The sequence below is a fragment of the Fundulus heteroclitus genome, chromosome 20, assembly GCF_011125445.2.
Source record: "Fundulus heteroclitus isolate FHET01 chromosome 20, MU-UCD_Fhet_4.1, whole genome shotgun sequence".
Classification (NCBI taxonomy): Eukaryota; Metazoa; Chordata; class Actinopteri; order Cyprinodontiformes; family Fundulidae; genus Fundulus; species Fundulus heteroclitus.
Genome location: NC_046380.1, coordinates 16,108,894 through 16,126,433, shown reverse-complemented (window position 1 = coordinate 16,126,433; position 17,540 = coordinate 16,108,894). Strand labels below are relative to the sequence as shown.

General features: G+C 38.7%; 2 protein-coding genes across 2 annotated transcripts in view; both read right to left on the bottom strand.

The window, feature by feature from the left end:
• The window catches only part of iars1 (isoleucyl-tRNA synthetase 1), a 68,455-nt gene extending 67,284 nt beyond the window's left edge, over positions 1-1,171 (bottom strand). The window contains exons 1-2 of the mRNA XM_012869293.3: positions 1,102-1,171; positions 441-564 (exon numbers count right to left, since the gene is read on the bottom strand). Coding sequence (XP_012724747.2) covers positions 441-559 — 119 coding nt within the window. The 5' untranslated portion in view covers positions 560-564; positions 1,102-1,171. The remainder of the gene's footprint in view (positions 1-440; positions 565-1,101) is intronic.
• A 2,285-nt stretch (positions 1,172-3,456) lies between these two features.
• rpl29 (ribosomal protein L29) lies at positions 3,457-7,055 on the bottom strand. The gene is made up of 4 exons (XM_012869372.3): positions 6,966-7,055; positions 6,490-6,542; positions 6,330-6,394; positions 3,457-3,625 (listed from the first exon to the last, which is right to left on the bottom strand). The coding sequence occupies exons 2-4, from the start codon at positions 6,524-6,526 to the stop codon at positions 3,533-3,535; spliced, it is 195 nt and encodes a 64-aa protein (XP_012724826.1). The 5' UTR covers positions 6,527-6,542; positions 6,966-7,055; the 3' UTR covers positions 3,457-3,532.
• Positions 7,056-17,540: the final 10,485 nt, after the last annotated feature.

Below are 17,540 nucleotides of genomic sequence, written 5' to 3'. Positions count from 1 at the left end.
GACATGTGGCCTGCTGACTGCACGGCCAAATGCTGCGTAGCTACATGGATGATGATTGTCTAGGATAGACTGTCTTTGTTTTGTCTCATGCCAAGGCCACCGTCGAGTATTAGGCAGAAACAGGCAGACTGCAACGGCACCGCGGGGTGCGATTACTTTCCATCTATATGATCTCTGCTCTGTTCCTCAATAAATGTGCTGGAACTTCATCACTCCACCGTTTCCTTATTCAGTAACTCTAGGAAGTCAGTTATTGTTTAGAATTCCAAACACACGCCCAGATCAAGAACAAACATAGAGAAAACGAAACCAAAACAAACCCAAAACCAGTCTGACCATTTTATTTTAGTTTTCAATTGTACAGTGACCTTAAGTGAAGGGTGCTTGTAAATAAAATGTATTATCATCATCATCATCATTATTATTATTATTATTATTACCTGGGTCTGTTCTTGGACTGTTTGAGGCATTCCTGGAAACAGTCCTTTTCTTGCCAAAACTGCAGGATCTTCTCCTCCTCGGAGGGGAAATTGATGGATTCAGGGACTGGCTGCACCATCGCGTCTGTTCACACACACAAAGTTAGCAAACGTGTTGAGTCAAAAGCTGCGATTAAGTCATAACATATTTTTCCAGCATTTAGTTGTTGTTTTTTTCTAGTTGACTTCAGTCAATACAGCCACGTGTGATTTAGGGCTTTCTCTTGACGACTTATGTCTGGCACGCAGGTGTTTGATTTATAAAGTCCATTGAATCTTTTAGTTCAGACATGCCAGGCTAATAAGATTTTAAACAGAACTCGAAGAGCCTTTAAGCTCTACATTTTATGATAAACCAATCATTTCAGAGTGGTAAATGCAGTAATTGCTTTCTATAATAACTAATAAGATCACTTTCAATAGCCGTTCACAGGAATGACACATCCTTGTTGTCAGCATGCAGGCTAAGCTAGCAAGTAGAAGCTCCGTTGGTCAGTTCGCAGTTAAACTAGCAGCAAAGTTTGTTAAATGTTTCTAATAAATGCCCCCAAATTCCTCTGGAATGGAGGAATAGATACAACAACACTGGAAACTTTGTTTTAAATCGAAAGCATGCACTCACATTCTCTGAAACCGGCTGCCGAGACACGAGAAATGATGCAAGCTCGAGTCAGAGCATGAGCGGATGTGACGTCATCTGACATGTCGCTTCAAAATAAAATGCGCACGCAAATTTGCAGGACCATCAAGTTAAGAGCGAAATAAACTGTATTTTTAAATAAAATATATTTAAAAAAGGACTGAGATTGTTTGTCTTGTGTTTGAGGAATAAAATTCTCATGTAAACAATGGTGGCTTCTGAGACTGAGGAGAAAAATATGAAGCCAGGAAACAGCCGAAAGTAAAATACTACGGATGTTTGGAAATCATAATTTCAGATTCAACAGTGGATGGTCGATAGCACTGGTGCCTTTGCGCAAGAAGGTCCTGGGTTTGAATCCTGGCCTGTGGTCTTTCTGCATATTCTCCCTGTCCATATGCAGGCTCTCTTCTGGGTACTCTGGCTTCCTCCGGCAGGAGAAAAATAATCTCTCAGCTCAGTTGCTCAACCCCCTCCACAGATAAGCAGCAAGACAATGGATGAAATTTCAGATGGCTGATATTAAGGAAAAAATTAGCTGGAGCAAAGACTGAAGTTCGAAAAATCCTAAAGACTGAAAATCCAAAATTTTCTTACCTGATTTCAAAAACCAGTATGGCTGCCCCGGTTAGAAACAAAAATCAACTCAACAGCTGCAGCGCTTGTTTTGTTTTAAGCTCTCTGAGGACATCAACTGTCTTGCTGATTTGCACCAACAGGAACAGTATTTATAACTTGGGCGGGACTTCATTCCTACGAAAATACAATGCAGCATAATAAACGGAGGTTGGAAAACTATGTTCCTTAGTTAACAAAGCACACACAAGGACGTGCTGAGAAATTAATCCCTCCAGAGAAATGCGTGATTATCTGGGAAGGCCATACAATTTCTTTTCACAACAAATAATCATAAAAAAACTAATGGCAAACTGAAGTTTTCTGGTGGAAGTTGTAAAACAAAAAACACCGGCTGGAATAAAGTACATCCCCAATGTTTATTAATTACCACATTTTTTGCCAATCATTTTCATTCACAGTAGTATTCCTCTTACTGAATATGTAAAGATGGACATTACTTTTTCACTTTCATTTTGTAATTCAAATTTAACCAACGCCGTTCACCTTGACAGAGGTGAACGGTGTTGTATTTATTATGAAGGTTATTTGAAATACAATTTCTAAGGAAGTTTACCTCAAGGCCGGTGTTCCCTGGCGTGTATCGGTGAATGTCAGTTTTTGTCTTATTTTCTCAAGTTTAAAAGAAAAACTGTGCATTTTGAAGTACCTTGAATACAACTTTCCATTTAAAGCAGGTTCTCATTTCTATTATATATTCCTGACTGGAAAATCTTACTTCTAAACCAAACCCTAAAGACCTGCATTAATGCCCATGAACACTACCTAAAGATCAGTTTGCTGCTTTGCAATTGTTAAAAAACTGTTAAAAGTTTATTCACATTTACTGTTGCATTGTTTAAAACTGCGGTGCCACACAAAGTGAAGCATTTTCTCTCAACCCTATATGTGTGACTTTCATTAAACAAAAGGTATACCTACTGCATACCAAGGGTTTACAGATTTTGATTACCACCAGTTCCTTTTGGTTTCCATTTTGACTTGACCATTGCTAAAATAACATGGAGCATTATTTTACATACAAATAATTTATAAATTAGACCCCTCAGCAATGTAGGTTTCAACTTTTAATTACTGCATGTTTTCCTGCTGCACCTTACTCCACAAGATCCTCAGCTCTGTCGTGTTTAATCCAGAGGTTTCCAAATTGATAGCATGGGGCTAAAAACAGAACTTTTACCAAACCTGCAATGCTCTAAATCAGAAAAAATTTAAGGGTTTCCACTAAGGACCAGACTGACACTTTATATACTGCTGAAACAAAATAAAGGGAACACTTGGCATTATATTGTATTGTTTAAATGTTCAAATTTTTTTAGCAGTATATTTACACATTTTGGACAATTCAACTGAGATGTGTGGTGTTCTGAGGTCATTAGGAACAATGCAGTTTGACAGACTCAGGACACAATTTAGCAAATAGTTGTTTTTTATGAAGAATCCCGTGGAAACACTTTTAAAGAAAGAATGCTCCAAATTAAAAAAAGATGCAGTTCATGCACTTAATTTGACATGTTAAAAGAAAACCACAGAGGAAAAATAAAAACTTAGACGTGTTTAAACTGCCAGAGAACAGAAAAGTCCATTTTACTTTAAAAGTCAAACTGTTTCAGCTTTGATGTTGAGGCAAAAAATACAAAATAATCCATCACTGGCTTGAAACACAGCCATTTCCAGATAATCAGTACAAATAGGACAAAGTTTTGTTAATAAAGCATTACTTTATTAAAGTTGGTGTATGTGGAACGATGACAGACATAGAGAATGATCAGACAGCTTATTTCTGAGCCACTGCTTTCCGTGCTGCCTTCATGCCCTTCTTGTTATGCTTCTTGGCAAAACGCATGTTCCTCAGGAACTTGGGGTCCACCTACAGAACAAGAAGTTTAACAAAATTAACAAATTTTTACACCAAATACTCTATCCTCAAGCATTGAAACCAGTTTAAACACCTAAGGAACAAAGATTTATGAAAGCAATAAACATAAATTCTTCATTTGTAAAACAGTTTAGGTTTAGCAAATGGTTGCGAGGTCAGAATAGAGCACCAACTCCACCAGAATTTCACAAATGAAACCTTCAGTAAAGTTTGCAACAGATTCTGTTCAAACCTGAAAGCTCATTTGGGAAAAACATTTCCGACAAACATTTAACAGCTGGAAACGCAACACTAAGTACTTTCCATTCATCACAAATTTGGAAATGAAGCTGCAATGTGATTGGACCTATAAGCATAATCTCTTATTCAGCTTTGTAGAACAGGTTTTATTATGCACCCATCCAGTTTTTTCCAATCCGATAAGATACCGATACCTGGGCTGAGCTTATACCAGATACCGATCCTATACTACTGTTGAATGAATGAACCGTATACCTTGCCATGTGAGTGAAGGCATCAGGCCTGACATGAACATTGTTAAAAAAAAAAAAAAGGGCCCATGCTCTTTAGCATGGTGCTTTAGGATCCGTTTATTTAAGTTTATGGTGTTGAATTTACCAACTTTATCACCACCCCTCGCAATACGCTGCAGATATCGCACGTCGCAGTCAAACTATCAAGTTTGAAATGTTTCCAAATAGCAGACTTGGCTCGGTCAGGTGCTTGCTACATGATGCTCTGCGTTTGCTCATCGCTAACTGCTGTGTGTGTTCTGCATTACGCTTTGCAAACACAGACTTGAAGTGACTAGATAGCCGTAACTGTACTGCTGTGTACGATATTAATAAAAAAGAAGTGACGGGATCAGAATGCTGGATCAGCGTCATTCATTCGGTATTCGATCCAGGGATCGGTGCATCTCTAGTTTTTATCCAACATATGTATAAATACTTGGTAAATAATAGTATTCTACGGCTACATGTCATTAGGAAAATGCGAGCTCTTTGAATGTTGGAAGATATTTGCAATTAATCCCTTCCCGAATCAACAATGTCAACATCTGGTAGTCAGCTTCAACATTTCAGTCACTAAGACCTAAGATCAGGTGTGGCCACAAAGGACAGTGAAAGTCCATCTGACTGGCCAAACATATTAACAGGAATAGTTTGAATGACCCATGTAGTCTTTTCCAATGCAATATTGCACACGTTACCACGGCAATGACAACTAAGATTCACTATATGATGCAGCTGTAAAATATTTCAAAACAGTATTTTAGATTTTTGATGATTAGCTATTGAAAAAAAAAAAACGGATTGTCGGTAAACTCCAGCGATTAATGCAATAAAAACAATTTATTTACTCTTAATTTTTAATAAAGCACTGAAACCCTGGACACAATGTGTATGTATAGTGCAAGACAGGATTGAGGAATAAAACCTTTTGTGCCGTCTACTGTAAAAAATGTAAAGGGGCGGTCACAAAATAGTTTGAAAGCTAAATTCAGAGATAATCATGTAAACCAATCAGGAAACTACCATCTCACTACTACAGCACATCACCCAAGCAATGTTTACTGTGTAAGATTTGATTTGGAACAAAGTAATCAACTGGGCCATTGTTGCATCTCTGACCCACCATGGAAGTTAGTCACCAAGCTAAGCTCTAGAGCAAGGATAAAGTGTCATTTTGCAGCAATATCTCTACTCTGCAAAAATATCAACACAACTAAATATCTCCATGTCAATCAGCATTGCTCATGCATAGACACTTAATGTTCGGGAGCAGCGATTTCTTAAATATATATCCAAAGAATTTAGGAAAATCTGTTTCTTGAATCGTTCAACAGATTTTCAGGCTTGAACATCTATTTGCAAATTAACAGAGATAAATTTAAAAGTGCTTTTAAGGATGGCAACACGTACTTTATTTAAAACACTACAAGAATAACCTCCACAGCTCCATACGAAGATCATTTTTAATATTTGGCATCTTGCACACAACAAGATCTCACATAAACGGCCCTGCAAACATAGCAGGGTACTATAAATTGTCATTAATGTAATCAACTACAAGAGACAAAACACTTCCAAATACAGCAATGTCAAAATCACCTATTTTTCCTGAACTCTTGGAGCCTTCTAGACGGTTTAAGTATAACTCCTGATGTGCAACATGAGGTTGGGAGTTTTACACGGGCTCTCCCCAAAAAACAACAAAGAAAACATTTTGATGGAAGGATAAAACAAAATGGATGGCGATAAGTTTGTATCAGTGATTTGTCGACTGCCTTAACGCTCTAGTTACTGGCTGGAACATCCAATTTACAAACAGCATCCATTTTGATGCTTTTAAAAATTAAGTCATGACTTGTTGCTTTACTTAAGACTAACAAGCAGTTAAAGCATTGCGCTTGTAATACCGGAGATTATGGGTTCAACTCCCACATACTGCTACTCTGGGTGCCTGAGCAAGACCGACTTGAGCTTGGCCAAAGATGGCAAAGACAATTTGAGACTGGGCGAGTGACAACAACTCCCAACTAAAGGGATAACGCAGGAAGACTGACAGTACAACTAATAACCCACTCACCATTCTGTTTCTTCCATACTGGAATAGCTAAGAATAAAACTCTCTCATTTCACCACTGTAACAGCAGTGCTGCAAGTAAACATACATATACATACATACATACCCCCTTCAGAGACTCGTAGCGCTGAGATCTGGGCTTCTTGATGCCATTTCTGTGCCATTTACGAGCTGTTAAAACAGGAGATTGAGATACAATCATTCCCTTTTAATATCGCCCCTTGCACAACGTTGAATACATATTGTGTACAGGTGCAGTTACTTACACTGGTTGTGAGTTGTGTGATTCTTGGACTTGGCCATTTCTACGCTGGTATATCTGTAAACAAGACAAACAAAACAAAACTGAACCAGGGCATCCAAAGACACGACTAGCGATGCTAGCATCAATTGCTATCAAAGGTTAGCTTAGCTCCAATTGTTAGCCCACCAGGAGCCTACTTTAAACTAGAGGCTGTATAAAAATGCCCAACCCGGGAATAAATTACACACTTATCAGAACTAAATCACTAACCAGCTGTGTTACGGTGTTTCAAAACTGCTGGTTAGCTGCACAGATGTTAGCACTATTCAGGTGTCTTATTTAGCTATTTATAAGGGGCAACGTTAAGCCATATTGCGATGAATCTTTTATTCACAAACAGTCTTATCTAAGTCGGAGCATGTTTGTGAATTGATTTGTAAGACAAGCGCAGATGGATGAAGATTAATTTAGGCTCCGAGCAACGGGAAAAATAAATACCTGCCACACGAACAGACGACAACCGGAAGAGAAAGAAAGTTCGCCCCGGCAGAGGAGAAGAAGAGAGGAGGGATGTGGAAAAGAGTCGCATGTTCCAGCACACTGCCCCCTGGTGGTGGGTTACAGCATAACAAGGAGCTCACGCTGAACCACACGGTGTCGCTGCCACCCATGAGGAAAAATACCACCATGTCAGCTTTATGGCCAGGAACTACTAGTGTGGCTCCGTTTGCCTGAAAGATCACAATGTTCTTTTCCTCTTAATTTGCTATTTAGATATCATTAATGTGCGAGTCGTGGGTAAATGTTTAAACAAGTTCTATCTATACTCGTTTTGCCTTCTTATGCAGAGGCGTAGTCGTACCAACAATAATTTACACCGTATGACAGAAATATACTAAACAGAGGGAGAAAATCAGTATTGATTCATCTATAAACACACCCAGTGTAGTTTATTACTTCTTTCAGAGTATGTTTACCTTTTGATTTTGTCTTTACCTTAAAGTACAGCTTGTACCTGTGTCTGCACTTTCACTTATTTTACGATTAAATGTTGACCTTCTCATCAAATCAATGCATTATAATACTTCTTATCTTTCCTTGGATAATGCCATAGATTAGTGCAAAGAGTAACGACATTGATAAAACATATATATATATATATATATATATATATATATATATATATATATATATATATATATATGTATATCTATCTATCTATCTATCTATCTATCTATCTATCTATCTATCTATATATTTATATATATATATATATATATATATATATATATATATATATATATATATATATATATATATATATATATATATATATATATATATATACAATAATGTATAAGTGCATAATCTTAGCAGTGGTTCAGCACTTTATTAGCTTCAGGCAGAACCAGCTTTGATGTCATGGTATCATTTGCCTGGTGGCAGCAGTTCACGAAGTTCATGGAAAGGGTGAGCAGAGTCTCTCCCTATGTTTCAAAGCCCCGTTCCTGCAGGAACAGTGAAAGAGATCCTATAAGGCAGGGCTCTTCAACTCCAGCCCTTGAGGTCAGGTGTCCTAGTGTGTCTGAATAGGTTTATTTTCCAGGTAGGTGTACACATACAAGGAATTTGACTCTGGATGTGCCCTGGATGTGTTACTATACAATAATACAATAACACAGTAATGCAGTAATAGAAATTAAACAGTCTTCAGTATAAAATACACATGAACACAATAGAAACAATCAGACAAACTGAGACAATAATGCAATGGTGCAAAGGATTCAGGAGTAAATATTTTTTCCATTGTTGTTATTATTATGTACATGTCAGAGGTGGAAGGGACGTACAGGTGCACATACACATAAAAAATATACATGTCCACAGAGTGATGAGGGCAGAGGATGGGAATGCTGGAATAAATGAGTATTATATGCGGTGTTCTGTACATGAGGCAGGTATATTTGGTGTAGAGTGTATACAATATGATAATATAAACAGTAACAATCAACAGCAGTGAACAATGGATAAATAACTGGTCCCACACACCCGAATCAAATGGCTGAATTACCTCTTCTGTATGCAGTCAAGTTATCCAGGGTCCTGCTAATGAACTGATTATTTGACTCAGGTGTGTTGAAGCAGAGACACGTATAAAAGCATCTGGAGGACTGGAGTTGAAGACCTTTGCTGTAAATGGTCAGTTTTTCTCACCATCTTCTGCAGGGCCCCCCTGCCCTTCCCTGTTACAGCCATAGTACCGCCCTTAGATAGAGCACGCCAACACCATCTTAACTACAGTTCTGTAGAATGTTCTGAGGATGCTGGTAGGAAGTGATGCTTGTTTCACTTCCTCAAAAAGTGCCATCTCTCCTTTTTGTTGTTTGACCATGTGAGGTAATCACAGATCTGCACTCAGAGGGACCATCTCTAACCATTCTCTCATTCTCTCTACTGCACTGTTGTTGATGTATAGGGGGTGTTTGGTCATGGCCTCTAAAAGCTGATGTTTCTGTCCTTCGTTTTGTCCACTTCAAGCACCAGGCTGTTGACTGATTATCAGTACTCTAGCTGTTAGACTTCTCTCCTGTACATTGGGTCATCATTCCCATGAGTGAACCCGACTACTATAGTATCATTTGCATTCTGCAAATTTAATTTTTCATGTTTTCCTCATTTTTGGAAACACAGTGAGCATTGGCACGGTGAACAGCAATGGGCCACACACACAACCTTGAGGAGTCCCAGTACTCAGCTTGATTGAGTTGTAGATTTGTCTCCAAATCAGAGCAAGTTTTTCCCAAGACATTCATGAAAATTATACATGCACCCCTCACTGTTTCCATCACTTAGACAACCAGTGGTTGTAGACTCCTAAATGCACGTAATCAAACAGTTCTAATTCATAAGTAGGAATACAGACATATATAGCAAAAATATATACATATTATTGTTCATGTATGATATGATTGAATTTGACTTTATAAAGTGCCTTGAGATGATGTGTTGTGAACTGGTGCTGTAAAAATAAAATTGAATTGAATTAATTTCCTTATTCAATCAACTCGGCATCTATGAACTCCCGGTTCAGAAAATAGGAGAGAAAACTACAATCTCAATGAGAGTTGCTCTTCGGCAGCAACTTTCGGTGATAATATTAATATCAAGAATTCTTCAGATGCAAATACATATAGCATTTCCTCTAACAAGCAATACATCTGTTAATTTCCTGTAAATTAGAATTAAGTAATAAAAGGAAACTGTTTTGTTATTGTCTGAATGATTTGATGAAGCAATATCCTCCTTCTGAAATAGGAGACGAAGGATCACGTTGTAGCAGCGACTGTCACATCTCTTGATGCCCCTGGGAGCAAGAGGTCATTCTCTGGGTTATGCCTGTCTGACCTGCCATGCACTAAAAGTCCATGAAAACCAGAACAAATGATAAACTTTTACAATGCTGAACTCTGAAGTTCAACGATCCAGTTCATGGATTTATACTTCCTCTATTATAGTGTTAACCGTATCTTATGCGTGAAAACTATTACATAGGGAAACAATTTATGAGATCTCTACCTCTGACCTCTAAGTTCATCTCTGACCTTCAATGCTGGCAGATATTGATTTGTAAAAACATTTGAACAATCCTATAATGGAGTCCAAGAATTCCTTAATAATACAGCCCCTACAATTTGTCATGTTTGTCCTCGCCACTGAAAACGAAGAGAGAAGATGGTCCAGTTTGTATAAGTTTACAAAAATGTCAAACGTTTAGGAACACAGAGGATTTAGCGTTCATCCAAGTGTAATTTAATCTCAGCAGAAATCCAGATAATCGGTGAAGGTTGGTTAGAAAACATTACATGCAGAACATGGTTAGAGAAACCAGAGAACAGAGCTGACAAGGGACAATCGTGGAGAACTTTAAAGCACAATTATAAAACATATCTTTAATCTGCCATCTGAAAAAGAAAAGAGTATGGCACAAATGCAAACCTACAAAAACATGAATTTGTACTGATAGATCAGGCAAGGAAAACAATAATGAGAGAAGCAGCCTAGAGCCAAAGTTAACTTTGGAGGTTCTGCAGACCCACAGGTGTGGGTCTATTGAGAGGAGAAATACTTTTGGGCACTCAACAGATATGGCCTTTATGAAGGATTAGCAAAAGAAAGAATTAACAAGACTTGCTTGCAATTTACCTCGTGCCATTCGGGGTGACACAGCAGACATGTGGAAAAATGTTCTCTGGTTAGATGAGATCAAATTGGAACTTTATGGCCTACAAATTAAATGTATGTGGTTGAAATTAACACCACCAATCGCCTTGACTATACAACATCCCATGTGTTTGGATAAGGTAGTGGTATGAAAAAAAGGACGAGGTAGTGGTATCACAATCATACTGTAGGGATGTTTTTCCTGCGTAGGGACAGAGAAATGGTCACAAACTATAGAAGATGGATGGAGGAATACAGGGACAACAGGGAATAATACTGTTAGCCACATAAAACGTCAAACTGGGGGACAGGTTCCCCTTCTTACTGGATAACAAGCCTAACTATACATTCAGAGCTGCAATGGGTCAAGATTCTGAGGTTTTGCATATTTATAACAGACCAGAAAAATAGAAAATTTTCCCCAAATGCTGATTTATTCTCTGATCTCCAGCAGCCATTAGGAAACTTTAAATATATCTTTCAAGTTTGCTGTCAAAATGCACACACTGTTCTCCCTGTATAACAACACTGCAAAGTAGGTTACTATGGATAATGCTTCAAAGGCTTTCTTTGTGAAAAGACCTGAATGAAATGTGGTAGAGAGAGACTCTGCGCGACTTTATCCTCACAGACCTGCTGAGAACATCTTTCACCACAGCAGCACACAGCGGGGTGATATGATGGACAGATTAGAAAGCAGCCAACATTTACAGATAGATCCACAGAGACTGCTGTCCTGCTGTTCTTCCTCTGTGTGAAGAAGGTGTGAATGGATGCAGAGCCGTGTGAATGAGCTTACATCTTGTTCTCCAAAAACACACACACTGAATGCACCAAGGGACTTTCCTTTCCTTTCCTTTCCTTTCCTTTCCTTTCCTTTCCTTTCCTTTCCTTTCCTTTCCTTTCCTTTCCTTTCCTTTTCTTAGCTGAGGCCGGGTGAATCCCTGCTCAAGCAGAAGAAATCGTGCCGCAGGATCCTATATTTAGCCTCTGGTTTGATCAGAAGAGTCTCTCCACTCCACTCTGCAGCACTCAGTTCAGCTCAGTCAATTACAGATTTGGATACACGTGTTGTTTCTTGTAGCGGCAGAGGGCATGCATGCTTCCACTTCCTCTGATATTTCTTCTCACACATGGCAATTTGTGGTTTATATCTGATAGACCTGCAATCATGAGCCGAGGTGGCTTCAGCTGCTCCACTGAGACTCCAAACGATCGAACATCTAATCAGAACAATACAATTCTTTAAAAATACTCCCTAGTGAAAGTCTTCTACGTAGATTTTTGCCTTCGTCTGCAAGTATTGTTTGGATGCAGAGGGAGTAAAGCATCAAGGAAACCATAGGTCCCTGGATACTGAGAGTCCGTAACTTCAATGGCACATCTATATGATAAACCTATGTAAAAGAAATAAGAAAAATGCATGAATCAAAACAATATCCAAGAGTATTTATTTAATATCCTCTGCATCAAGACAAAAAGACAAAATAAACAAAGCCGGTCAACTTGACTAAAATCCTGAAATGAAAATGTGTGATCTGATTATGTTTGCTACAACAACTCTGCTAATTAGGCAGGGATCCTGATCCAAAGGACTTATTTGTCCCAAACTTTGGGAGTTAGAGGGCTCGTTTGGGCTTTGGTTGGTTGGAGAGATAAATCTGCAATGGTTTAAGAAGCTATGTAAAAGTCCTGCAGCACCAGCAGCTGATCCTGACCATTTACTAGTGTTGCGCCGATGCCATTTTTTAGCCCCGATACCGATACCCGATACCTGCCTGTGCAGGATTGGCCGATACCGATACCATACCGATACCATCTGTTTGAAATTGATGTGTGTGTGTGTGTGTATATGAAGAACTGCATACTACTTAGGGTAGTAGAACTTTTTATTGCCTACCTGAAATGGGTGACAATCGATGAATAAACTTTTGGCTCTCAAAGGCCAAAATAGTGCAACATTCGTGAAACTATAACATGTATAATAGTAGTGCAACAGTAAGACAGTAAAATTGCATTAATAATTGAATAATCTCTTTTAAACCCTGAGTTTTGGCTCTCAAATGCCAAAACAGCGCAACTTTCGTGAACTTATATAACATGTATAATACTAGTCGGGAGAGAGAAGGCTGCATTCAACTGACATGCAAACATCAAAATGGTATCGGTGCCCTATTTGTTGGTACTCGTCGATACCGATACCACCATTTTAGTGGTATCGGTATCGGCCCCATCCCCGTCCGATACTGGTATTGGTATCGGTGCAACACTACTAATTACTTCTCAATGAGCAAGAAGATCTAATTGGACGATGCTTTGATTTGCAGACGTCTTCATGTGAGATCCAAAAATTTAAAAAAAATTAACAACTGCTTTTCATTTAGGAAAATTAAATTATTGGCAGTCACATTTAAGATAAATACACCACAGTATTCTTTTATTGGGCCATACATAGTACCTGCGAGGATCTAGTATATCTGGCAAAAGTCTATAATGGAAAACAATGCCTCCTGTACTGCTTTACATAGTCCCTCCAGCGTGTCCTGGGTCTTCCCCTGGGCCTCCTCCCGGTGGGACGTGCCCGGAACACCTCTCCAGGGAGGCGTCCAGGAGGCATCCTGACCAGATGCCCGAGCCACCTCAACTGGCTCCTCTCGACGTGGAGGAGCAGCGGCTCTACTCTGAGTCCTCCCCGGATGACTGAGCTCCTCACCCTATCTCTAAGGGAGAGCCCAGACACACTACGGAGAAAACTCATTTCAGCCGCTTGTATCCGGGATCTCGTTCTTTCGGTCACGACCCAAAGCTCGTGACCATAGATGAGGGTAGGAACGTAGATCGACCGGTAAATCGAGAGCTTCGCCTTTTGGCTCAGCTCTCTCTTCACCACAACGGACCAGTACAGCGTCCGCTTCACAGCAGACAGCACCAATCCGCCTGTCGATCTCCCGCTCCATCTTCCCGGTTGTGGGGGGTGCTGGTGCCTATCTCCATCATTCAATGGGCGAGAGGCGGGGTACACCCTGGACAGGTCGGCAGTCTGTCGCTGCAATGTAAACATAACGTGTGCATTTCCAGTATTTTGATTGCACGATCTGAGCCTGGGGCCGTAGGATTTGTGCCCCACGGCTGTCTACTCAGAGCGTGTGGGGCATGCGCACAGCGATTTCAGATGTTCATTATTTAAACAAACATTGGTGGTCCGGCCCCAATCACATGGAGCTTCAAGAGGATTTAGCCTACTGAGCTTGTCAGTATTCTGACAGACTTAGATATATTTACACAAATGTTTAAAACAGAATTTTCTTTGAAAGGGAATCAGCCTTATCTTTTTTTTTTTTTTTTTTACAATATTACTCTATTGAGAATGATCCTGTCCTACTGACTACTGTAAACATAGAGCTCCAGTGCGATATCTGGTGGGGCCTGGCCCCACTGGCCCCAAATGCAGAGACGCCACAGCTTACCAGCAACTTCTTACCAGCCTTCTTCCATCCAGACCACTTTTTTGGGATGCATCGTTAATATTTGTCCATTAAGCTTTTATTTCAGGTAAGCTGTGGAGCTCTGCAGCTGGTTTTAACATGGCAAAATACTAAAATCTGTTCAGGAGATGAAGGACATGAAGTCACACAACCCCAGTTCTACATGTTTATCAGCAATATTTTTTTTATTCTTTCTATCACTGTAATTCTTGCTGGTCTTTTACCTTAGATTGCCTTGGATGGTACAGCTGTTGCTGACAATGCTGAGTTTGCAGCCTTTCCTGCACACTGTTGGCCTTTTGAATCAGGCTTTCCACCATCTGGAAGGAAGCACACGTGCATGTACTTTTATAGAAAAGCCAAAAGGAACATCCTCTCACTGAAGAGACTTGTCACGGGCCAAGGACTCTCATCGCAGCCTGGAAAAGCAAGCAGAGAAGCTTTGAGGTGTATATTTCCAACACAATGTTTGAGAGGAAATTTAAGGAGGGGCTAAAAGAGATACAATTGTTGCATTTGGCCCCTAATATGTAATTGCCCTCCTCATAAATGAGTATTAATGAACACACATCTGTGCATTTCTCTGTTAACAGGATTTGAAGGTTGTCTGGTCCTTTGTTAAATTCTATATTTCATCTGAACCTTTGGATGTGAGGGGAAAAAACACCACATATGCACATCTAAAACATAAACACATCTAGAACTCGTCAAATGCTGCTCTGAAGCCGGGTTGTCCATTTTAGTGTCATAGATGAAAAATTACTAATTATGTCTGCTTGAAAGATCAGTTTATTCTGATAAAGACTCCAAGTCCTCCAAATATACATCTTCATACATCTAATAATAGGCAGCATATCGTTCAGCATGACCTACTTATATTAATTTCGGTATGAAGATGTATAACAGAGAGACAATATCTTCAGAGAGGCAGTAATTCCCACTAACAATAAGCTCTGGTATTTAATTGCTTCCCTGTGAGACATTTAAACTGATCACATGCAGCTTCGCCCGCTGCTGAACTCGTTTCATCTTGGCAATATCCCATTTCATCTTTATTGTGACTGTCTGCCATTTGCTTTTTGTCCTCCCTAATTATTTGAGAGCATCGTTTAAAGATTATTTGCAGTTGGTTTTATGGCTGACACTTTAGCAATTTCTTTTTAGCATAGTGTTGTGCAGAGTTTTGTTTGTGGATTATCCGTGTTTTTATTTTTCTGATCCAACTTTACGGTCACAGCATGATGTTCTCAGCCAAACCCCCCCCCCCCCCTTTTTTTTTAAATCTACACATCTCTAAAAATTAAGCTTCATTTGTTCCTGAGTGAAGTTGCAATTTTGTTAATATTGCATTTTTATTGGAACAATGGATTTTTCCATTCTGAGTTGCAGGTGATGACATATACATTTTTACTATAGTAAGGGTACTTTAGTAAGGGTCTTTTACTTTTAAGGGGTTCATGTGCATAGTCATGTGCATTCCCAATTTGTTTAAAGACATAATATTGTAGATGTGTGTAAACGTTTGAATTTAAAAATTTTAAATCTTTAAAAACAATCCTCTAAAATACTTAACAAATATAAATAATGCATATTCTAAATATTCTGAAATATAATGGTTGTCCTGCTTATTTTTTGTAATATAAGCAAAGTAATTTGCAGCAGCTGCATCTAAAACATTACTTTTATAGCACTGATACGCTAACTGTGATAATAAAGCGGAGATGCATGAATCAGGGGTTTCAGACATTGACTAATGCAGTTTTTGTTTTTCCTAAGGTCAATAAACACAGGACCAAATAAAAGAAAACGAAAACTGCTGCAGGTTCTTTGATAGAGACGATAGATGTGAATTTGAGTAATAGATTCTTTTGGTCTAGAAAATGTTTCAGTCTGTTTTAGTCCAACAGCATGGAAAACATTTGACCCAAAAAGTTAGTAAACTGTACACCTTTCTTTTATTAAAGCAAGTGTCTGAGCATCTTTTTTTGGACCTATAATAATTTATTTGACTTTGTTTCATTAACATATTGCACACTGATTGCATTGCTAAGCAGTCAAAAGTTCGCATTTCATATTTTTGTGCTTTATATTGGGGGGAGAAAACACTTTCACGTTGCTGATTGTGACCCACGGTGTAAAACCTTTGGAGACTTCTGACCTAAACAAGCCCTGTTTACTCTTTTCTACATGTGTCATGTGTTGTTTTTTTATACTTAGAATGGTATTTTTAAAACTGTGATACATTGCTATTGGACCAGTCAATTGCAATATATTACCTCTAACAGTTAAGATTGAACAAGTTTAGTCAGTAACCACATTAAGGTGGAGCAGAAAGTAGTAGCTACATCATGTATTAGTCTGAAAATCAACCATATATTTTACAGCAAGAAGTCTTGGAAAGTAAATCAGGCTATGGTTTTTAAAATTTTATTTTTTTAATCCATACGTGTGCTTGAGCTCTAGATAAAATAAGTCATTATAGTAAAGGGCTGCTGCTTAAAGCTATATACCATTTATCCTGCAGCTTTGTACTCAATGTGCAAATAGGTAAAACAAATTGGTAAAGTTTGGGTTTATTATGCAACTCATAGATACTGTATTGTGAAGATGTTTTAACCTAAAGATGAGTTAAGTATCCATGGTTTGCAGCTGAGCTGTGGTTAAAAAAAAAATCACGAGACACTGCATTGATGTGCAGGTCAATGGTGAGGCTTTTACACAGTTCCTCATGAACATGAATGTGGTTATTTGACGTGGTTTTGTTTTAGTTAGAAAGATGGGTTCCGTCATAAAGAATGTGTTAGATCTAAACAAAGTAAAATGTCAACTCTGTACAGCAGAAACAAAAACTGTATGATTTAGCACAAACATTTAGATTCTGGTGAGCCCAGCTGAGGACCTTGATGAAATTATGAGATTAGTGAGTCAGATCTACTTCTACTTTATTAATTTAAAGCTTGTTGTCCTTCAGCGAAAAGGTTCCAGATTCGGCTTTATGTTCAGGTGAAATCCTGTTTTATTAATAGTAAAGAATATCTTTAGATTCTGTGGTAACATTAGGACAGAAAGCAAATGAGGAAATACTTCTCAACGTCGGAATCGCTCGGGAAATTGTGAAAGAAGCAATTTCCTTCTAAACCGAAAAAGAGTGTCTCATTGTTCCAGCTAATCTCGCCTTCTCTTCCACTTCCATTCAATTCGAGTTCGTTTTTCTTCGTACACAGCCTCCATCACTTCTCTAAAAAGTTTTATTTAAATTTTTGTCTCTCTTCCTGTCACTCTGTTTCTCAGCTTCACCTCTGACCTCCTGTCTCCCTTTTGCAATGATTCACACCCACTTTCATTTCCTTTTCATCTGCAAGAGGAA

Coding starts and splice junctions, on each gene's coding strand:
- rpl29 (XM_012869372.3), bottom strand. CDS start 6,526: ATGGCCAAGTCCAAGAATCACACAACTCACAACCAGT. Junction 6,395..6,489: donor TCACACAACTCACAACCAGT/GTAAGTAACTGC, acceptor CTGTTTTAACAG/CTCGTAAATGGCACAGAAAT. Junction 3,626..6,329: donor GCTACGAGTCTCTGAAGGGG/GTATGTATGTAT, acceptor CTTGTTCTGTAG/GTGGACCCCAAGTTCCTGAG.